Here is a 24,911-nt window from a genome sequence, read left to right as displayed (position 1 = left end):
GACCCTGAAATGTACGGTCATCTAATATTCGATAAAGGAGGAAAGACTATCCATTGGAAGAAAGACAGTCTCTTCAATAAATGGTGCTGGGAAAATTGGACATCCACATGCAGAAGAATGAAACTGGACCACTCTCTTTCACCATACACAAAGATAAACTCAAAATGGATGAAAGATCTAAATGTGAGACAAGATTCCATCAAAATCCTAGAGGAGAACACAGGCAACACCCTTTTTGAACTTGGCCACAGTAACTTCTTGCAAGATACATCCACGAAGGCAAAAGAAACAAAAGCAAAAATGAACTATTGGGACTTCATCAAGATAAGAAGCTTTTGCACAGCACAGGATACAGTCAACAAAACTAAAAGACAACCTACAGAATGGGAGAAGATATTTGCAAATGACATATCAGATAAAGGGCTAGTTTCCAAAATCTATAAAGAACTTATTAAACTCAACACCAAAGAAACAAACAATCCAATCATGAAATGGGCAAAAGACATGAAGAGAAATCTCACAGAGGAAGACATGGACATGGCCAACATGCACATGAGAAAATGCTCTGCATCACTTGCCATCAGGGAAATACAAATCAAAACCACAATGAGATACCACCTCACACCAGTGAGAATGGGGAAAATTAACAAGGCAGGAAACCACAAATGTTGGAGAGGATGCAGAGAAAAGGGAACCCTCTTACACTGTTGGTGGGAATGTGAACTGGTGCAGCCACTCTGGAAAACTGTGTGGAGGTTCCTCAAAGAGTTAAAAATAGACCTGCCCTACGACCCAGCAATTGCACTGTTGGGGATTTACCCCAAAGATTCAGATGCAATGAAACGTCGGGACACCTGCACCCCGATGTTTCTATCAGCAATGGCCACAATAGCCAAACTGTGGAAGGAGCCTCGGTGTCCATCGAAAGATGAATGGATAAAGAAGATGTGGTCTATGTATACAATGGAATATTACTCAGCAATTAGAAACGACAAATACCCACCATTTGCTTCAACGTGGATGGAACTGGAGGGTATTATGCTGAGTGAAATAAGTCAATCGGAGAGGGACAAACAGTGTATGTTCTCATTCATTTGGGGAATATGAATAATGGTGAAAGGGAATATAAAGGAAGGGAGAAGAAATGTTGGGAAATATCAGGAAGGGAGACAGAACATAAAGACTCCTAACTCGGGGAAACGAACTAGGGGTGGTGGAAGGGGAGGAGGGCGGGTGTTGGAGGGAAAGGGGTGACGGGCACTGAGGTGGACACTTGACGGGATGAGCACTGGGTGTTTTTCTGTATGTAAATTGAACACCAATAAAAATTAATTAAAAAAATAAATAAATAAAAATAAAAAGATATTGACTATAACTGGTCATCAAGGAAATGTAAGTTAAAACTACAATGATCTATCAATACATACAAGCACTGGGATGTCAAAGACTAAATACTGAATCTAGGTTATGGAAACACAGAATCTAGGCAACCAAAGGGTATTTTGTTTCATCTTCAGCTGTGTCGTTTACTCCTCACCTGTAGTCTAGCAACACCAAACTGGGTGGGATCGACTACGATGCCATATTGGCTTTAGACCTCCATGCCTTTGCATACACTGCTTCTCTGTCGTGTGATACCCACTTCCTTCTGTCCTTCCCACCAAACCTTGCTCACCTGATTAACCCCAGCTCACATAGTCCTCCTCTAAGAAGGTTTCCTTGACTCCATTAGGAAGGGTTAGGCTTGCCCCCTCTCTGCTCTCTCGACCGTCTATGAATACCACTTAACACGAGATATTGTTTAAGTGTTTATTTTCCCCGCCCCATTTCCCTTCTGGTGTTTCTCTGTAACTTTCCAGACCCTCTGCTTCTAGACAACCTCTGTATCTTTCAAGTACTACTACCTTTCCCAAGTCTTGATGCTAATCACTCCATGTCTATGCATTATTTTAATAAATATTTATCAAGTATTTATTACTATTTCCTGTATGCTAGTTTTATACTTACTGTGCTTACTGAATTGTTTTCTGTAAATTAGCACACTCTCTCCAGCTAAACTATAACTTCCTAGTAGACAGGAGCCACTGTGAATAGGAGGGGAAGGCTTTCGGGATCCCTGGGTGGCGCAGCGGTTTGGCGCCTGCCTTTGGCCCGGGGCGCGATCCTGGAGACCAGGGATCGAATCCCACGTCGGGCTCCCGGTGCATGGAGCCTGTTTCTCCCTCTGCCTGTCTCTGCCTCTCTCTCTCTGTGACTATCATGAATAAATAAATAAAATCTTAAAAAAAAGTATAAAAAAAAAAAAAAGGAGGGGAAGGCTTTCTTGGGATACTACCTAAATGGCCAGCCAAGAACTGCGTAGATAGTTCATTCTTAGGCATTCTTGCTTATTACCTGTTACTTTATAAGTAAGCTAACATATAAAACCAGTTATTATGGTACCAGGCATATACTAAACTTCAGCTAATTTATTTGTTTCCGAATCCAAATAACTGTTTTGCTGCAGACTCTTAAATTAAGAGAGATATTTACACAATCAGGATAAATGCTAAGCAAAATCGTAAAACAAGGACATCCTGAATATCCTCCCATGTACCTTCAATTATTTTTTTTCTCCCTTTCTAATTCTAACAACTATATCCCCCCTCCCCCACTTATATTAGTGCTTTGGTGCTTGTTGAAACTGCTCCCGGCATTTCCTTGCCCCTCACCCCCTTTTTTTTTCAAAGTGCTTTTGTTGCATGTTTCATTTTCTGTTATACATGGCAATAAATATTTGTTGCTTTGGTCTATACAAAAAGTCTGTGAGGAAGGTAAGACAGATGTTGTTATCTAAATGGACAAACAATAAATACAGACAACTATCTTGTTCTGAGTCCCCCAGACAATAGCAAGAGCATCTGAAAAACTCAGGTCTTTTGATTCATAGTCCAAATCTATGCCATACTGCCACCTTTCAAATTGTCACTGAAATATATTAAGCACCCCACCTAGTCAAACATCCCCAAATATGCCTCAAGCTCTGGAACTACCTTTTCTCTCTACCTGTGCAGCATTTACCAGCCTTGAACTTCCGTTGGCAAAAGCATTTTCTTAGTTGAGTTTTGCTTGGAACCTGAATCACTAATAATAAGTCACATTCCTTCTCTCAGGAGTGCGTCCAGTATAAGAGGGAAGACACCATGTCTTGACCCAAAGGGAATGAGTTTTTAATGGTTTCACTCTGGGAAAGCTGGAAATTATTGCTGGAGGCAATAATTTGGGAGTGGCAGCCTCATCTCTGTATTCCTTGAATATTTCAAGGGGTTTATGCTTTAAGGATGGACATTTAATTGTCCACTAAAGTATTGCCCTTATGTCCACTATATTATAAAACACTCACCTACCAACAGATAGACATCATTTCATTAAATCACTTGACATAAGGATCCAGAAGCCCAAAAGTACACTGCATACAGAAAACTCTAGCAAGTCGGGATGCCTGGGTGGCTGGGCTCAGAGGCCCAGCGTTTGCCTAAGGCTCAGGGCGTGATCCTGCGGTCCTTGGATCAAGTCCCACATCGAGCTCCCTGCAGGGAACCTGCTTCTCCCTTTGCCTATGTCTCTGCCTCTCTCTGTCTCTCATGAATACATAAATAAAATCTTAAAAAAAAAAACAAACAAAACTCAAGCAAGTTGATCACAACTGCAACTCATTGCCAGTTCTCTAAAGATTTGGAATCTTTAAACCTAAACAAATGGCAATGATCTAACATATTTAGATGATTGTAGCTTTTAGACTATAAAGGCTATACCTCAAAAACTATATAAGCAAAGTTTCTTTTATAATTTTGCTTTTCATTTTAAAACATTTTTTAATTGAAAAAGATGATTTTGCTTTCAACTAGAGCTGATACTTGGTAGCATTTACCCATAACAGAATTTTTTTGTCACTATTCAAGTCTTCTCCAGTTCTGTAAGTGAGGCAGAAGCTTCTATCAAAATTAAGAACATATAGCAATTTTTGCTGTTTGTGAACAAAATACTACAGCCAGAAAGCCACAAGGGCTCTACCTATTTCAGAATTAGGGAAAATCACAACACTGCAGCAAGACAAAAAGCAACTGGGGTTCTCTACCTGTCACACGCATTTCTTTAAAATGTGACATTAAAAAGCTTAATTCAATACCTTTCAGCATTGTGTACTTGAAAAGCACTAGTAAATGGCATTTCTGTGGTTGTCACCCAATTTGTCGCATTGTATGTGTTGTTACAGCCATAGGTTTCAAGGCTTAATGGCATAGTTCTCTCAGGCAGTGGAGGATAAAGTTGAGCTCCAATTCCAACCCACAAAGAAATAGCAAATCCAGCCATCAGACCAGCAAGTGCTCCCTGCAAAACAACAGTGTTTTTGAAAGAAAAATAATATAGCTTTCTGAGATGGAAATTAACATTAGAAAGTTAAGCTCAACACGGTCCTAAACCAGATCTACTGTCTTCTCTCCTAAAATCCTTTTCTTTCTCAAGGTCCCTGCCTCTTGCAAAGGGCAGCATGGGCCACTGATCCCTAAGCCCAGAGCCCTGGACACTCTACAACCCCATTCCCTTTCCACATCCCTATCTTAACCTGCTTACTTTTTGTTTTGTCAGTCTCATAATTCATTCCTTCTATTCTGTTTCCACAGCTAGCACTCTGCTCTAGCCTCCTCCTCTCTTCACACCCAAGTAACTACAACAATCACATGGTTGATAGTAGGCCAATTGCCCCCTTTATTTTTATTTAATCTCTGAAAAAATAGTATGCCAAATCAACAAGAGACTATGAAGGGGAAAGCATATGTAGAGTTTATTCCCATACTTAACAACATGCATGATTGTAATTGTGCTTCGGGATAATTAGGGGGAAAATAGGAAGCAGTTTTCACAAATGATTGGTGTGTACAACCACACCAAGTATTTCTAAAGACAAGAAGATATGTCCTCTCGGAAGATACTTGGTTTCTCAATCTTTGGAAAACTTGAGTTCCTCATTTATGCTTTTCATCAGTATCCATGTGTTCTGTTAGACCTTGAATGACTTAAGCCCTGGTTCCAAATGATGGGGACAAAAGCAAACCTTCAGCTGGTAAGACTCTTTCTTCTTCTGTGGTGAAAATTTCCCCCTTTCTTTTTTTTTTTAAAAAAGATTTTATTCATTTATTCATGAGAGACACAGAGGGAGAGAGGCAGAGACACAGGCAGAAGGAAAAGCGGGCTCCATGCAGGGAGCCCCATGTGGGACTGGATCCCAGGACTGTGGGGCCACACCCTGAGCCAAAGGCAGACACTCAACCGCTGAGCCACCCAGGTGTCCCTCCCCCTTCCTTTAAGAATACTGACCAGACAAGTCAGGGCAGCTTGTGCCTTGGGATCCCCATAGAGAGGTCAGGGGGGAATAGATGAAGTAAGGGGAGAAACATAAGCAAAATCATAGGGTAGGAAAAAAGAATGGTCTGTTGATGGGATAAAATGAAGGCTGATGACAAGATCAGAGGATTTATGTCAGGAACAAAGACTTGAGCTCTTTCATTAAGCTGTGAACCTTGAAAGCAGAATTACATTTTGTTTTGTTTTGGTACCCAAGCACTTAACTACAGTGCTGGACATACAGCAGATATGCAATAAATTTTTGCAATAATATGAGGCTGGAATAGTAGTGTGGCCAGCTGTTGACAGGCCAGACTTGCTTATTCTCAGTATTGTCCATGGCTTGATCAAAGATCCACAAAATCATAAAGCCCACAAGTGCAGAAATATTCAGTGCTCTCTATTCCCAGGACAGTGCTTAGTTCATAAATATTCAATGAATGAATGAGAGGAAGAGAGGGAAAGAGGGAGAAAGGAGAAGCAAAGGAAGGGAAAGAAAAAAGGACAAGAAGAGGATGGGAGGGATGGATAGAGGGAGAGGGGGAGGCAGGAAGTCCATTCCAAAGCAAGGGTAGGTATTCTGCTGATGAAAGACATGGATATAGTAAAAATGGGTACCTTCTACGACAGGAATAGTATCATACTTCTCCTGAGTAAAGGTTATGTGGGACCTAGTCTGCTACAGCTTTTCTGGAGGCAACCCACCCATGGTGGCTGTAAATGTCAGAAACCAAAAGTCCTAATGTTTCTCCTAATGTTTCAGACACTCAACAAAGCACTGTGCATTTCATAATGCAGAGTCTAATCAAAGCTTCAACATTCTGAGGTAGATTCAAACTATTCTCTTTCATTGTGATTCATTTCTACCAAACTAGCTTTTTATATGATATTTCACTGACAATTTTTTTGAGAATTACTTTAAAAAAATTTTTTAGTACAGTCAACACACATTGTTACGTTAGTTTCAGGATACAACACAGTAATTCAGCATCTCTATACATTATGCTATGCGTACTACAAGTGTCGTCACCATCTGCTGAGAATTATTTTCTTTAAGAATTATACCATTAATAATAATGGTAATAGCCTTTATTAGTATCTACCTTACCAATCCCTAGTGCCTCATGAAGAAAATGGAATTCCAAATGTAAAATCAGAGTTCTGAAGTTATTCTATGTCTGTATGAAACCACCACACATATATTATGAGTTTTTCCTGAACTTCAGCTTATAGCAGGACTGACTCAGTGGAGTTTCCCCTGGCTTTCATAGAAATAACTTCAATTTCATTCATTCCAAACAAATTTAGTACTTCAAAGCACAGAAGTGGGATGACTGAGTGGCTCAACGGTTGAGCGTCTGCCTTTGGCTGGGGGCATGATCCTGGATTCCCAGGATTGAGTCCCACATCAGGCTCCCTATGTGGAGCCTGCTTCTCCTCCTGCCTGTATCTCTGCCTCTCTCTGTGTGTGTCTCTCGTGAATGAATAAATAAAATCTTTAAAAAAAAGGCACAGAAGTGTCTATGTGGAAAAGAGATATCACCTCATTCTGGATACTTATTCCCAATTATGATCACACCTCTGGGGCCGGGACCATGATATTGGGACCATAGCTTTAAATATCAGGAATATAAACATTCTGATCAAGGTGGTGAAGAGTTTATCTTATTGCTTCTCTTTGCTGCACTCTGGCTATTCACAGGTATCCTCAGCTCTATTGCCCTTAAATATTTCATGTTTGAGCCTGTTGATTTCCTTTTAAAATTTATCTTTATTTGTTATTATTATTTTAGATTATATTTATTTATTAGAGACAGAGAGAGAGAGAGAGAGAGAGAGAGAGAGAGGCAGAGACACAGGCAGAGGGAGAAGCAGGCTCCACACAGGGATCCTGACTGACATGGGACTTGATCCCAGGACTCCAGGATCACGCCCTGGGCTGAAGGCAGTGCTAAACCGCTAAGCCACCGAGGCTGCCCTGATCTCCTTTTTTTAAATCCTTGTGATTTTCAGAGGCAGAGTTTAGTGACCTCTGATACTAATAATGCACTATATGTTAATTAATTGATTTTAAATTTTAAAAATGTTCATCACATAAATCCTAGTGATTTTTCCAAGAAGGGCAAAAAGATAAATGCTGCTCCTTTAGTTATATTATATAATAGTTATAATACATATTACATACAATATACATTGTTCCATAATATATATTCTTTAGTTATGTTATATATTCTATATTTTTCTTAGTTATATAATTATGTTGTAATATATGATTTAGCTATACAATATTTATAAAATATATAATTTTGGCAGTGTTCATTTGGCTTCATATATGCAGAGTCCCAGTGCATAGCACTTTATTTTATACCCCAGCGAAGTCAGTATGAGTATTTTAAGTCATCACGTCACTAATGACAGATATCAGAGCAACTATAACTTTCCAATTGAGAAAAAATTGTGGAGACACTACTATTTTTGGGAAAGAAGCTTTACACAACATTCATTCTTTATACTTACAATTGAGTTGGCAAAGGGAACCAAAATGCCCAAAGCAAACAAGCCCAGAAGTGGTCCACCAACCATGCCAAATATGCTGAGTGCTGCCTGCAAAAATAATAAAAAGTCAGCAACTAGCAATCTCAAATACCAAGTGTTTCAAAATAATTTCATCAGAATGAGGATTTAAAGTAGTCAATCTCCCTCTGAAAATCATGGCGCCCTTGTCATTGGCAAATAGGTGATCAGAACTTGAAATGCTTCTGCTTCCCAATCTCAACTATTCATCTATTCATTCAGGTATCCTCAACAAAGGAAGAAGAATACAAAGAGATAGAATCACAAGACAATGGGAACACCTATATGAATTTATCAGCCAAAAGAGATACTACTTCTCCCAACTGTTCTTGCAAGTGATAATAATCAATCACATCACTTCTTTGTGCTTTGATAGTTTCAAAATCTTTTGCAAAACAAGACTGTGGATAAGTATTTGTAAGTGAACACAGCTGGCAATGAAACCGAGAGCCATCCTTGATTCCCAAAGAATGGAATTAAAATGAAAACTATGATAATTTAAAAAAAATAAGATTGATCAAATCATGTCAAAAAAGATTTAAAATCTAATTGGCTAGGGCAGCCCCAGTGGCCCAGTGGTTTAGCGCCTGCCTTTGGCCCAGGGCGTGATCCAGAGGCCCAGGGATCAAGTCCCACATCAGGCTCCCTGCATGGAGCCTGCTTCTCCCTCTGCCTGTGTCTCTGCCTCTCTCTCTCTCTCTCTCTCTCTCTTTCTCTTTCTCTCTCTCTCTCATGAATAAATAAATAAAATCTTTAAAAATAAAAAATAAAAAATAAAATCGAATTGGCTCACTGCAACCTTTGCTTTGATGTATAGATGCCAAAAATCATGCTAGTGGAAAAAAAGTTACAATTACAATGAGAATAATGGAGAAATGCAAAAGCTGAAAATTCCAAGAGATGTGAGTTCCCAATAAGCCAATGGCTAATTTTTAAGAGTGAATAGAACCATAAAATAAGGATTAGTGAACACACTGGTTTGTCTACAGAGTAAAGGGGCTTAATAACAGAATCAGTAAAACAGAAAAAATACCAAGTCAAGTAAAATTTTATAGGATATAGATGGCAGTTCTTGGTTAAAAAAAAAAAAAGTAAAGCCTACCTTGTGGAACTAGGGAATGGGGTGTGGATACAGGTGACAAAGAGCTAGTGTTTGAGGAGGATATGTTTTGGGAATATAATCCTGGAGAGTCATTTCACAACTTCTCTTGAACCAGAGCCCAGTAGGAAGGAATACAGACTTCACCACAAAATGTCAAATAAGTCACATGGCCCATGAAGCAGGTGTGACAGTGTGACTTGTGAGACAGTTTTGAAGGCACAAGGAATATACTCCCATAAAACATCTGTCTCAAGAAATAATACCTTGGTTAGAGATGAAGCAAGGAAGAACTGGCCCATGGTTATGATGACAGTACTAGAATACCTCACTGTATATACTCAGGCCAGAACTGATATATGAAAAAAGGCCAATCAACCACAGTAAGAGTTATAAGCAGTAATGCAGACTATGGAAAAAAGCACATTTAGATATGCTAGATAAGCTTGGAGCTTTTGGACATCATTCATTAATTTATAAATTAGGATGAGATCAAACTATTTTACTAACTGGTATGCCATAAGCAATAACCAATCAGAATGGACCCTAGCCTTAGGTCTATCTAAAGCAGGAGTTTGGAGGACCTGCTTTGCTTAGTTTTGACCTTCAATTTTCTGGATCATGGGGAAGTCCAGGAGTCCCAGAGAGGGAGCCCAGGTGGTCATGTGGCCAGAGAAGTTCCAGGAAGTAATTGGGGTGAATCAGATAAGTGGATGTTTATGGGCAAATACATAAATGAGTACATTCAATCCAAATTTGTTAAATGTCATAGCACTGCAGTAGACACCAGATATTTGATACAACTTTGGACAAAAAAATTCTTACCTTTATGGAATTACACACTATTTAGTAAAATAGACATCATATAAATAACTGCAATAAAATATGATCATGGAAATAAGAATAAGAGAAACACAAGGTACTTTGAGAATATTTAGAAGAGGGATACTCAAACTTATCCAGGAAACAGAAAGGGTCTTTTTGTATAAGGATGTTTATATTGAAACTTGAAAAATAAATAAGACTTAGACAATTGAATAATACCCCAGATAGGGGTGGGTAAGTCTATGCTGAGGCTTTGACACTAAAAACAGTGTAATTCATGCAAGGTTCAGAAAGAAGAGGCTATTCTAAAGATTAGTTTGTTCTCTACCTTCCAACACCTCCATAGAAGCAGGCAAGAGCTTTCCAACACAAAATGTTCTCTAACAAAAGATTTAGCAGATGCCAAAGAAAGAGAAGGAAACCTTAGGCGGGAAAATATTAGGTATTTCCACTTCTGGAAAGATGAAGCAGATATTTTTTCCTATTCCTCCTATTAATACAGTAGTCTGCTCCATCTTATCTGAAAGTGATTTGTTCTAAGAACGCCAGTGAATGCCTGAAACCACAGATGGTACTGAACACTATATATACTATATTTTTTCCTATATATATATACACACCTTTGATAAAGTTTAATTTATAAATTAGGCATGGTAAGAGGTTAACAACAATAACTAATAATAAAATAGGATAATTATAATAATATACTGTAATGTGAGTTATATGACTGTGGTCTCTCTCTCTCTCAAAATAACTTACTGTATTCACTCTTCTTGTGATGATATGAGATTAATGGCCTACATGATGAAATGAAGTGAGGTAAATGATGCAGTTTATGTTACTGTTGACCACCTGATGACAAGTCAGAAGGAGGAACACCTGCTTCCAGATTGCAATTGACCATAGGTAATTGAAACCATATAGAGTGAAAATGCTGAAGAAGAATACTGCTGTAAAACTAAAAATCCTGGACATTACGTATAAAACAAATATGAGAATAACAAAAGGTCAGACAGGCTAGGGCCTCTGGGACATGAAGAATGACACAGTGGTGAGTTCCCTGAGCATCTATTTTGCCTGATATATCCCAGTCTTAGAGCTGAAGAAGCTGGTAACCCAGAAATGACAACAGGTGTGTGGAGGTTGGGGGACACAAAACCTAGATCAGAAAATGGGCAGCTAAACAAGACAGAAAAGTTTTAGAAAATGACTGTACAATTCCAGCCAAATACCATAGAATGAAGTGTTCCCCCTAACACACATCAGAAAAGGCCAACTAGGAAGCCTAGTTTCCATCACCACAAGCCTATAACAAAGTATCCCTTTCCCTTCCTTCTGGGATAAGGTCATAGGAGGTCTACCAGAAAATCAGGACTTTCAATATTGCCCAGTAGTGACAAGATCACCTTCACCATGGTGTCAGTGAAGACTACTTCCACCCAGAAAAGTAATAAGTCACTCTACTGGGTATTAATAGAGACCAAATAGGGAACCTGGGCTTCTACCTCCACTTGGCAGTAACAAAGTATTATTTTCCCTTACCCTGCTGAAGTGGTGTCAGAGAAAGCAAACTAAAACAGAAGGTGTAAGTAATATCTAGGGTCCCATGACATAATATGAAAATGTTCAGGTTTCAACTGAAATTCACCTTTTAGAGCAGGAACTAGGAAGATCTTAAACTGAATGAAAAAAGACATTTGATATATGCCAATACAGAAGTGATAGATATATCAGACTTATTTGACAAAATTTTAAGACAGCCATAATAAATTTTAAGACTGCTTCCGGAATTAGGACATGCTAGAAATAAATGAAAAAAAAAAACAGAAGGTCTTAGAAAAAAATAGACTGTCTCAGCAAAAACAGCATATATAAAGAATCAAATGGAAATTTTTTTAACTGAAGAATACTAAATAAAATAAAAATCTCAATAGATGGGTTCAACAGAGAATGGAAGAGACAGAGGAAAGAATTAGCAAACTGGAAGATAACCCAATAGAAATTACCCAATCTGAACAATAGAGAGAACATAGTCTTTTAAAAAATGAAATTAGTTTCCAGGATCTGTGTAAGTATAACAAAAAAATCTAACATCCATGTCATCAGAGCCCTAGAGGAGAAAAGACAGAGCAAAGCTAAAAAGTACTCAAAGAAGTAATGTATGAACTTCCCAAATTTTACAAGACACATAAACCTACAGGTTCAAAAGCTGAGCAAACTCCAAATGGGATAAACCCAAAGAAATACATGCCAAGATACACTGAAATAAATTTCTGAAAACTAGTAACAAAGAAAAAATTCTAAAAGTAGCCAGAGAAAAATGACACCTTGCCTGTATGAGGAAAATAATCACTCTGGGAAGCGAACTAGGGGTGGTGGAGGGAGAGGTGGGCAGGGGTGGGGGTGACTGGGTGACAGGCACTGAGGGGGGCACTTTATGGGATGAGCACTGGGTGTTATTCTATATGTTGGCAAATTGAACACCAATAAAAAATAAATTTTAAAAAAATAAAAATAAAGAAAATTACCAGAGTGACAGCAAATTTTTCAAGAAATAATTGAAGCCAAAAGAAAGTAGCACATATGTTTTAAGTGCTAGATAAAAAGAACTGCAGACTCAGAATCCTGTACCCCACAAAAATATCTTTTGAGAATAAAGGAGACATCAATACATATTAAGATGAAGGGAAATGAACACAATTTTTATTAGTATATCTATGCTAAAAGAGTGGCTAAGGAAGGTTCTCTAAAAGAAAACAAATGATAAAAAGGAAGAACCTTGGAATATCAGGAAAGAAGAAAGAATATAATAAGCCAAGATATGGCTAAATATAATAGGCTTTCCTTCTCCTCTTGAATTTTCTAAGGTACATTTCATTGTTGAAGCAAAAATGATAACATTTTAATATAATTCAAATTTTATGTAAATATTTGACAACTGTATTAAAAACTAGATAAACAGACATAAAGGGAGATATGGGTCTTATACTCAAACTGGTAAAATGAAAGTAGATTGTATCAAGTTTATATAATGTATTCCTTAAAGCAACAATTGAAAATGCTATATACTAAGAGGCAAGCTCAAAAGAACACAGCTAAATAAAAATGGATTCTAAAAATTGTGCAAGTATCCCATAGGAAGGCAAGGGGAAAAAATAAAAAGAACAAACATAAAAAAATGGCAGACTTACACTCTAACATACCAATAATTACATTAAGTATAAAAGATGGTCTAATATGCCAATAAAAAGAGACTGCCAAGTGTGGAACAGATCAACAAAACCAGGAGTTGGTTTTTTGAAAGAATTAATAAGATAGATAAACCATTAGCCAGCCTTATTAAAAAGAAGAGAGAGAAGGCTCAAATTAATAAAATCATGAATGAGAAAGGAGAGATCACTACCAACACCAAGGAAATACAAATGATTTTAAAAACATTTTATGAACAGCTATTCGCCAATAAATTAGGCAATCTAGAAGAAATGGATGCAATTCTAGAAAGCCACAAACTACCAAAACTGGAACAGGAAGAAATAGAAAACCTGAACAGGCCAATAACCAGGGAGGAAATTGAAGCAGTCATCAAAAACCTCCCAAAACACAAAAGTCCAGGGCAAGATGGCTTCCCAGGGGAATTCTATCAAACATTTAAAGAAGAAACCATACCTATTCTACTAAAGCTGTTTGGAAAGATAGAAAGAGATGGAGTACTTCCAAATTCATTCTATGAGGCCAGCATCACCTTAATTCCAAAACCAGACAAAGACCCCACCAAAAAGGAGAATTACAGACCAATATCCCTGATGAACATGGATGCAAAAATTCTCAACAAGCTACTAGCCAATAGGATCCCACAATACATTAAGAAAATGATTCACCATGACCAAGTAGGATTTATCCCTGGGACACAAGGCTGGTTCAACACTTGTAAAACAATCAATGTGATTCATCATATCAGCAAGAGAAAACCAAGAACCATATGATCTTCTCATTAGATGCAGAGAAAGCATTTGACAAAATACCTCATCCATTCCTGATCAAAACTCTTCAGAGTGTAGTGATAGAGGGAATATTCCTCAACATCTTAAAAGGCATCTACGAAAAACCCACAGCAAATATAATTCTCAATGGGGAGGCACTGGGAGCCTTTCCCCTAAGATCAGGAACAAGACAGGGATGTCCACTCTCACCACTGCTATTCAGCATAAGTACTGGAAGTCCTAGCCTCAACAATCAGACAACAAAAAGACATTAAAGGCATTCAAATTGGCAAAGAAGAAGTCAAACTCTCCCTCTTCGCCGATGACATGATACTTTACATGGAAAACCCAAAAGCCTCCACCCCAAGATTGCTAGAACTCATACAGCAATTTGGAAGTGTGGCAGGATACAAAATCAATGCCCAGAAGTGAGTGGCATTTCTATACACTAACAATGAGACTGAAGAAAGAGAAATTAAGGAGTCAATCCCATTTACAATTGCACCCAAAAGCATAAGATACCTAGGAATAAACCTAACCAAAGAGGTAAAGGATCTATACCCTAAAAACTATAGAACACTTCTGAAAGAAATTGGGGAAGACACAAAGAGATGGAAAAATATTCCATGCTCATGGATTGGCAGAATTAATATTGTGAAAATGTCAATGTTACCCAGGGCAATTTACACGTTTAATGCAATCCCTATCAAAATACCATGGACTTTCTTCAGAGAGTTAGAACAAATTATTTTAAGATTTGTGTGGAATCAGAAAGGACCCCAAATAGCCAGGGGAATTTCAAAAAAGAAAACCATAGCTGGGGGCATCACAATGCCAGATTTCAGGTTGTACTACAAAGCTGAGGTCATCAAGACAGTGTGGTACTGGCACAAAAACAGACACATAGATCAATGGAACAGAATAGAGGATCCAGAAGTGGACCCTCAACTTTATGGTCAACTAATATTTGATAAAGGAGGAAAGATTATCCACTGGAAGAAAGACAGTCTCTTCAATAAATGGTGCTGGGAAAATTGGACATCCACATGCGGAAGTATGAAACTAGAACACTCTCTTTCACCATACACAAAGATAAACTCAAAATGGATGAAAGATCTAAATGTGAGACAAGATTCCATCCAAATCCTAGAGGAGAACACAGGCAACACCCTTTTTGAACTCGGCCACAGTAACTTCTTGCAAGATCCATCCACGAATGCAAAAGAAGCAAAAGCAAAAATGAACTATTGGGACTTCATCAAGATAAGAAACTTTTGCACAGCAAAGTATACAGTCAACAAAACTAAAAGACAACCTACAGAATGGGAGAAGATATTTGCAAATGACCTACCAGATAAAGGGCTAGTATCCAAGATCTATAAAGAACTTATTAAACTCAACACCAAAGAAACAAACAATCCAATCATGAAATGGGCAAAAGACATGAAGAGAAATCTCACAGAGGAAGACATAGACATGGCCAACACATACATGAGAAAATGCTCTGTGTCACTTGCCATCAGGGAAATACAAATCAAAACCACAATGAGATACCACCTCACACTAGTGAAAATGGGGAAAATTAACAAGGCAGAAAATCACAAATGTTGGAGAGAATGCGGAGAAAAGGGAACCCTCTAATACTGTTGGTGGGAATGTGAACTGGTGCAGCCACTCTGGAAAACTGTGTGGAGGTTCCTCAAAGAGTTAAAAATAGACCTGCCCTACGACCCAGCAATTGCATTGCTGGGGATTTACCCCAAAGATACAGATGCAGTGAAATGCCAGGACACCTGCACCCCAAAGTTTATAGCAGCAATGTCCTCAATAGCCAAACTGTGGAAGGAGCCTCAGTGTCCATCGAAAGATGAATGGATAAAGAAGATGTGGTTTATGTATACAATGAAATATTACTCAGCCATTAGAAATGAGAAATACCCACCATTTGCTTCAACGTGGATGGACCTGGAGGGTATTTTGCTGAGTGAAATGAGTCAATCGGAGAAGGACAAACATTATATGTTCTCATTCATTTGGGGAATATAAATAATAGTGAAAGGGAATAGAAGGGAAGGGAGAAGAAATGGATAGGAAATATCAGAAAGGGAGACAGAACATAAAGACTCCTAACTCTGGGAAATGAGCTGGGGGTGGTGGAAGGGGAGGAGGGCGGGGGGTGGGGGTGGATGGGTGAAGGGCACTGAGGGGGGCACTTGATGGGATGAGTACTGGGTGTAATTCTGTATGTTGGCAAATCGAACACCAATAAAAATAAATTTATTTTATAAAAAAACATAGAATTATTCCCAATTTATTTTATGAAGCTAGAATAACTGTGATGTCAAAACCAGACACAGCTATTATATAAAAAAAAGAACTACAGATCAATATTCCTCATGATGCAAAAATCTTTAACACAATGTTAACAGATAGAATTCAGAAATATATAAAAATAAATATACACCACAACCAAGTGAAGTTTATTCCAGGAATACAAGGCTGGCTAAATATTTGAAAATCAATCAATGTAACTCATCACGTCAAAGGACTAAAGAAAACTATCATATTACCATATCAATCAATGCAGGAAAAGCATTTGACAAAATTCAACATTCATCCATAGTAAGAAAAAAAAAAACTCTCAGAAAGATGGGTAATAGGGAATGAAATAGGGAATTTCCTCAATTTTGTAAAGGCATCTACTAAAGTTTTACAGCTAACATTATATCTAAGAGTGAAAGATTAAATGCTTTCTTCATCCAGACTGGGGAACAAGGAAAGGGTATCTACTCTTAATACTCTTATTCAACATTATATGGAAGTTGAAGCCAGTGCAATAACGAAAGAAAAGCTATATATACAGATTGGAAAGGAAGAAATAAAACTCTCTGTTTGAAGATGACATGATTGTGTAGAAAATACCAAGAACTAATAAGTAGATTCAGCAAGGTCTCGGGATACAACACAAATATACAAATATCAATTGTATTTCTACATATTAACAAACACATAGGCACTAACATTAAAAATATAATATTATTTATAATGACTCATAAAAATTAAGGCGGAAAATAGTGGCAGAGTAGGAGGACCCTAGGATCCTCTTATCCCATGAATACAACTATATAACTATCAATTCCTCCTACATACTCCAGAAATCAACTTGAAGAGAGGCAGAAAAAACTCCACAACTAGAGGTAGAGAAGAGACCACATGGGAGAAAACAGGAAGTGCAGAGACATGGTTTGGGAGAGAAACAGACTGTGGCAATTGTGGTGGTAAGAGAGCTGCGGTCCCAGGGAAGGGCAAGAGACAGAGTATCACTCAGGGGAGTGCATGAGGAAGACGATTCCCTAGAGTAATTGGCTTGGAGAGTGAAAAGAGATGAATTTCATAAGTTCTTGCAACCAGCAGGGCTTAAAGCCTAGAGTTTTAAAGGTCAGTGGGCTGGGGAGAGCCCAGAGGCATTGGGGCTTCTCTTGGAGAGAAGGCAGGGCAAATAGCCAGAAAATATACAGCATGAAAACAGCCCCAAGAGCAACTGGGGCACACAGTAGGGGGGTTATTTGCTTTTCTTGGAACATGTCCCAGAGAGGCAGCATTCATGGAGAGACCCCTCTGGGAACAAAGATACTGGCCTCCACTGCCCTTCAGCATAAACACAGAGTCACCTGTGGGCACCGGCATAGTGCTGATGCTCACTACCTAACTTGCTTACACCAAGACATCCCCCTACACACACACTCCACTGGAACTGCCCATCCCAGTCACACTTGCCTCAGTCCCACTACAGTGGGACCTCTCCCACAGAAGACTGGCCCAAACCCCTGTCCACACCATGTCTTCCTACCTGTGAATTCTGTAGGGCCTCAGTTCTGGCAGCTGTGGCAACAGGTCACATTTCACAAGGAGACCAGAGTATACCTAGTTAAAACTCCCCACATTCCAGGTCAGGGAATAAACACTACTCACAACAGGCAGAGAGCCTATGCAGACAATTGGCCTGAGGGATAAAGTGGCCAGGACATACAGCAGAGTGCACCCAGCACATAGTGGAAACACTCTGTGAAGTGCCAGGCCCTGGCGAACAGGTGACCCTACACCACAGGGAGCTATAGAACCTCTTCTTCATAACGCCATTACCTTCAAGAGCAAGAAGCATAGCTGACTCTTCTAACACAGAAGCAGGCATGGAGATTTAGACAAGAGAGAGGACAGAAGAATTTGTCCCAAATGAAAGAATGGGACAAGGCCACAGCTAGAAATTTAAATGAAACAGATGCAAGTAACATTCTTGATAGAGAATTTATAGTAATGATCATAAGAATAGTTGCTGGACTTGAGAAAAGAGATTAACACAGCAATAAGGAATAACATAACAGAGATAAAGGGCCCAATAAATGAAATCAGAAATATGCTTTTCTTATCACATTAACACAGAGATAAAGAATAACATAGTAGAGATAAAGGGCCTAATAAATGAAATCAGAAACATTCCTGATGGAATGAACAGCAGGCTGGAAGAAACATAGGAACAAATCAATGACCTAGAAGACATATTAATGGAAAGTAATAAAGCTGAACAAAAAAGAGAAAAAAATTATGAAAAATGACAATAGACTTAAAGAACTTGGTAATTCCATCAAGCAAATAACACTCATATTATAGGAATCCCAGAAGAAGAGAGAGAAGAGGGGGCAGAAAATTTACCTAAAGAAAGAATAGCTGAAAACTTCCCTAATCTAGGAAAGGAAACAGATATCCAGATCCAGGAGACACAGAGAATCCCCAACAAAATCCCCAAAAGCATATCCACACCAAAGACATACTGTAATTAAAGTGGCAAAATATAGTTATAAAAAAAGAATCTTAAAAGCAGCAAGACAAAAGACAACAGTTATATATTAAGGAAACCCCATAAGGCTATCAGCAGATTTTCCAGCAGAAACTTCCCATGTCAGAAAGGACTGGCATGATATATATCCAAAATGTTGAATGGGAAAAATTTAAAGTCAAGAATATTCTATCCAACAAGGCTATCATCCAGAAAAGAAGGAGAGATAAAGAGTTTCTCAGACAAACAAAAACTAAAGGAGTTCATCACCATTAAACCAGCCCTGCAAGAAATACTAAAGGGGACTCTATGAGTAGAAAGGAAAGATCAAAAGTGATGACATGAAGGTAGGAAACACAAAAAGAATAAAAAGTGAATATTTCTATAAAATATCAGTTAAGGAACTCACAAAATAAAGGGTGCAATATATGACAACATATACCTAAAACTTGAGGAGGAGAGGAGTAAAGAATAGGTTCAAAGTTAATATAGACTGCTATATGCAGAAGATGTTATATACAAACCTAATGGTAACCACAAATCAAAAAATGCTAATAAATATGCAAAGAATAAAGAGAAAGAAACCTAAATTTATCACTAAAGAAAACCAGCAAAAAAAAAAAAAAGAAAGAAAAAGAAAACCAGCAAACCATGAAAAAAAGACAAGAAAGGATCAGAGAAAGTCTTCAGAAACAACCACAAAACAAGTAATATAATGGCAATAAGTACATATCTATCAATAATTACTTTAAATGTAAATGAAAAAAAATGTCCCAATCAAAATACAGGATAAAAAAAACAAGACCCATCTATATGTTTCTTACAAGAGACTCATTTTAGACCTAAACACACCTGCATATTAAAAATGAGAGGGTGGAGAACCATATGCAAATGGATGTTAAAAGAAAGCTGGAGAGGCAATACTTATATCAGACAAACTAGACTTTAAAAAAAGATTCTAGGGCAGCCGGGTGGCTCAGCAGTTTAGCACCGCCTTCAGCCCAGGTAGTGAACCTGGAGACCCGGGATCAAGTCCTGCATCAGGCTCGCTGCGTGGACCCTGCTTCTCCATCTGCCTGTGTCCCCACCTCTCTCTCTCTCTCTCTCTCTCTCTCTCTCTGTGTGTCTCTCATGAATAAATAAATAAAATCTTTTTTAAAAAAAAGATTGTAGAGCATTTGGGTGGGCTCAGTCGGGTAAGCATGTGGCTTGATTTTGGCTCAGGTGATGCTCTCAGGGTTGTGAGATTGAACCCCACATCAGGCTCCATGCTCAGCACAGTCTGCTTGAGATTCTCACCCTCTCCCTCTGCCCCTCCCCCCATTAATTAATTAATTAATTGATTGATTAATTTAAAAAATCTTTTAAAAATAAAAAAGATTCTAATAAGAGACAAAGAAGGACACTATATAATAATAAAAGGAACAATCCAACAAGAAGATATAATAATTGTAAATATGTCAAAATATATAAAACAGTTAGTAACAAACAAATGCACTAATTAATGGTAATACAATAATATTAGGGGATATTAACACCTCACTTACAACAATGGACAGATCATCTAAACAGAAAATCAACAAGCAAACAATGGTTTTGAATGACACACTACCAGATGGATTTAACAGATATATTCAGATCATTCAATTGTCAAACAGCAGAATACACATTCTTTTCAAGTGTACATGGAACATTCTACAGAGTAGGTCACATATTAAGCCACAAAACAAACCTCAACAAGTTAAAAAAGATCTAGGTCATACCATGCATCTTTTCTGATCATAACACTACGAAACCAGAAGTCAATCACAAGAAAAAAAAATCTGAAAGACCATGAATACATGGAGGTTAAATAACATCATGCTAAATAATGAGGGGGTCAACTAGGAAGCAAAAGAAGAAATATAAAAGTACATGGAAACAAATGAAAATTAAAATACAATGGTTCAAAAGCTTTCCAGAAAGTGGTTCTAAGAGGGAAGTTCATAGCAGTATAGGTCTACCTCAAGAAGCAAGAAAAATCTCAAATAAACAACCTAACATTACACCTAAATGAGCTAGAAAAAAAATTAACAATGCCTAAAACCAGCAGATTGAAGGAAACAATAAGGATTAGAGCAGGAAAAAAATGATATAGAAACTGATATAGAAACTAAAAAATCATAAAACAGATTATGAAAACCAGGACCTGGTTCTTTGAAAAAATTAATAAAACTGATAAGCCTCAAGAAAAAAGAGAAAGGATTCAAATAAATTACAAATGAGAGAGGAGAAATAACAATCAACACCACAGAAATACATTTATAAGAGAATATTGTGAAAACAACAAATTGGACAACCTAGAAGAAATAAATTCCTAAAAACATAATCTATGAAAACTGAAACAGGAAGAAATAGAAAATTTGAACAGATCAATTACCAGCGAAGAACTTGAATCAGTAATCAAAAAACTCCCAACAAACAGAAATCCAGGACCAGGTGGCTTCACTGGTGAATTTTACCAAACATTTAAAGAAGAATTAATACTTACTCTTCTCAAACTGTTCCAAAACATAGAAAAGGAAAGAAAATTTCCAAATTCATTCTATGAGGCCAGCATTACCATGATACCAAAATCAGATAAAGACATCACAAAAAAAGAGTACAGGCTAAAATATTTGATGAACTTAGATGTAAAAATATTTTTAAAAAATACTAACAAACTGAACGCAACAATACATTGAAAAATCATTTATAGGGGCACCTGGGTGGCTCAGTCAGTGAAGTATCTGCCTTCAGCTCAGGTCATGATCTCAAGGTCCTGGGATTGATCACCTCATCAGGCTCCCTGCTCAGTGGGGAATCTGTTCCTCCCTTTCCCTCTGCCCTTACTCTTTATTGTGCGCACTCTCTCTCTCTCTCTCTCAAATAAATAAATGAATAAATAATAAATAAATAAATAAGTAAATAAATAAATAAATAAATAAAATATTTTTAAAAATTATTTACCACAAAAAATAGTATTTACTACAATCAAGTGGGATTTATCATTGGGTTACAAGGGTGGGTCAATATTCACTCAATGTGAAAACACTCAATGTAGTTAAACTACACAAATCACTCAAGGTGAAACATCACATCAATAAGATAAAGAATAAGAACTATATAATCATTTCAATAGATTCTGAAAAAAACATTTCCCAAAGTACAACATTCATTCATGGTAAAAATCCTGTATAAAGAAGGTTTAGGGGGAACATGCTTCAGCAAAACAAAGGTCATATATAAAAAACCTGTAGATCACATCATTCTTCATGGAAAAAAGCTCAATTTTTCCCTTAAGGTCAGGAGCAAGAAATTTTTTTTAATTGTATGTATTTATTTTAGAGACAGAGCATGCACAAGTGGGGAGAGGGAGAGAGAGAAGTCCGAGCAGACTCTGTGCTGAGTGTGGATCCTGACATGGTGCTTGATCTCATGACCTGAGCTGAAATCAAGAGTCAGATGTTCAATTGTTCAAGCCACCGTAGGGCCCTCACTCTCACCACTTTTATTCAATATAGTTATGGAAGTCCTAGCCATAGGACATAAAGAAATAAAGGTCATCTGAATCAGTAAGGAAGAAGTAAAACTTTCATTATTTGCAGATTCCATGACACTGTATATAGAAAACCTGAAAAAACCTACCAAAAATATGCTAGAACTGACAAGCAAATTCAATAAAGTTGCAGGATACCAAACTGATCTTCAAAATCTGTTGCATTTCTATACACCAATAATGAAGCAGAAGAAAGACAAATTAAGAAAACAATCCCATTTACAATTATACCTAAAACAATGAAATAGCTAGGAATAAACTTAACAAATGAAGTGAAAGACCTGTTCTCTGAAACCTATAAAGCGCTGATGAAATACATTGAAGATGACACAAAGAAATGGAAATATATTCCCTTCTCATGGATTGGAAGAACAGATATTCTCAAAATGTCTATACTACCCAATCTACACATTTAATGCAATCACTATCAAAATACGAACAGCATTTTTTTTACAGAACTAAAATAAACAATTCTAAAATTTATATGGAACCACAAAAGATGCCAAATAGCCAAAGTAAGCTTGAAAAAAAAAAAAGCTCGAGGCATCACAGTTTCAGACTTCAAGTCATATTACAAAGCTGTAGTGATCAAGACAGTGTGATACTAATGCAAAAAGAGACCTATGGATCAATGAAACACAACAGAAAATGGTCAATTAATCTTCAACAAAGCAGTAAAGATTATCTAATGGGTAAAAGACAGTCTCTTCAACAAATGGTGTCAGGAAAAATGGTCAGCAGCTTGCAAAAAAATGAAACTGGACCACTTTCTAATACTACACAGAAAAATAAATTCAAAATAGATGAAAGTCCTAAATGTGAGACCTTAAACCATAAAAATCCTAGGAGAGAACAGGCAGTAACTTCTCTGACATGGCCCACAGCAACTTTTTTCTAGATAGGTCCCTGGAGGCAGAGGAAACAAAAGCAAAAATAAACCATTGGGACTACATCCAAATAAAAAGCCTCTGCACAGTAAAGAAAACCATTCACAAAAGTAAAAGGCAACTTACTGAATGGGAGAAGATTTTTGCAAGTGACATATCTGATAAAGGGTTTGTATCCAAAATATTTAAAGAAATTATAAAAGTCAACACCCAAAAAACAACCCAATAAAAAATGGGCAGAAGACATGAACAAACACTTCTCCAAAGAAGATATTAGCCAACAGACACATGAAAAAATGCCCATCATCACTCATCATCAGGGAAATGTGAACCAAAACAACAGGGAGATATCACCTCACACCAACCAGAATGGCTAAATTCAACAACACAATATAATAGATATGAATAGTAGCCAACCATAAAAAGAATGAAATCTTGCCATTTAAATGACATGGATAGAGCATCAGAGTATAATGCTATGTGAAATAAGTCGGACAGAGAAAGGCAAATACCATATGACTTTACTCATATGTGGAATTTAAGAAACAAAACAAAGGAGCAAAGGTAAAGAGAGAGAGAGAGAGAGAGAGAGAGATGAACCAAGAAACAGACTCTTAACTAAAGAGAACAAACAGATTGTTACTAGAGGGGAAGTGGTTGGGGGATGGATTAAACAGGGAATGGGGATGAAGGAGTGAACTTGTCATGATGAGCACCAGGTGATGTACGGAATTGTTGAATCACTAAATTGTATCCCTGAAACTAATACACCACTGTATATGTTACTTAACTGGAAATAGAATAAAAACTTTTAAAAAATTATGGGGCCCCTGGGGGCTCCGTTGGTTAAACATCCAACTCAATATTTTGGCTCAGGTCATGTTCTGAAGGGTTGTGGGATCTAGCCCCTCACTGGGTTCCACACTCAGTGGGGAGTTTGCTTGAGATTCTATCCCTCTGCCTCTATCCCCATTCATGCTTGCTCTCTCTCAAATAAATCTTTTTTAAAAACCTAATTTTTTAAATTGTGAGACATAAATCTCACTAAACATATACAGAACTTATATACTGAAAATTACACAATGGATATGAGAAAAATCAGAGACCTAAATACCTGAAGAGATATACTATATTTATGGATTCAAAGATTCAACATAGTAAAGATGTCAGTTCTCCCCCAAATTAATATATAGGTTTAATGCAATTGTATCAAAATCTAAGCAACATTTTTTAGAAATACAGATTATTCGTTGAAAAGACTTTCTTCCAGTGGATAGTTTTTCCTGATTTGTCGAATATTAGTTGGCCATAGAGTTGAGGGTCCATTTCTGGATTCTCTGTTACATTGATCTATGTGTCTGTTTTTGTGCCAGTATCACACCGTCTTGATGATGACAGCTTTGTAGTACAACCTGAAATCTGGCATTGTGATGCCCCAGGTATGTTTTTCTTTTTTAATATTCTCCTGGCTAAAAAAAAATCCCCTGGCTATTTGGGGTCTTTTCTGATTGCATACAAATCTTAAGATGATTTGTTCCAACTCTCTGAAGAAAGTCCATGGTATTTTGATAGGGATTGCATTAAATGTATAAATTGCCCTGGGTAACATTGACATTTTCACAATATTAATTCTTCCAATCCATGAGCATGGAATATTTTTCCATCTCTTTGTGTCTTCCTCAATTTCTTTCAGAAGTGTTCTGTAGTTTTTAGGGTATAGATTCTTTACGTCTTTGGTTAGCTTTATTCC

General features: G+C 37.4%; 1 protein-coding gene across 3 annotated transcripts in view; it reads right to left on the bottom strand.

Moving 5' to 3' along the window:
- The window catches only part of SLC5A8 (solute carrier family 5 member 8), a 69,709-nt gene that overhangs the window by 13,380 nt on the left and 31,418 nt on the right, over positions 1-24,911 (bottom strand). For all 3 annotated transcript variants that reach the window (XM_041739161.1, XM_041739159.1, XM_041739160.1), the window contains 2 exons: positions 7,903-7,989; positions 4,169-4,371 (listed from right to left, as the gene is read on the bottom strand). In XM_041739161.1, coding sequence (XP_041595095.1) covers positions 4,169-4,371; positions 7,903-7,989 — 290 coding nt within the window. The remainder of the gene's footprint in view (positions 1-4,168; positions 4,372-7,902; positions 7,990-24,911) is intronic.

Source organism: Vulpes lagopus, chromosome 23 (assembly GCF_018345385.1).
Source record: "Vulpes lagopus strain Blue_001 chromosome 23, ASM1834538v1, whole genome shotgun sequence".
Taxonomy (NCBI): Eukaryota; Metazoa; Chordata; class Mammalia; order Carnivora; family Canidae; genus Vulpes; species Vulpes lagopus.
The sequence above is the reverse complement of the archived record's forward strand: the minus strand, read 5'-3'. Positions and strand labels throughout refer to the sequence as shown.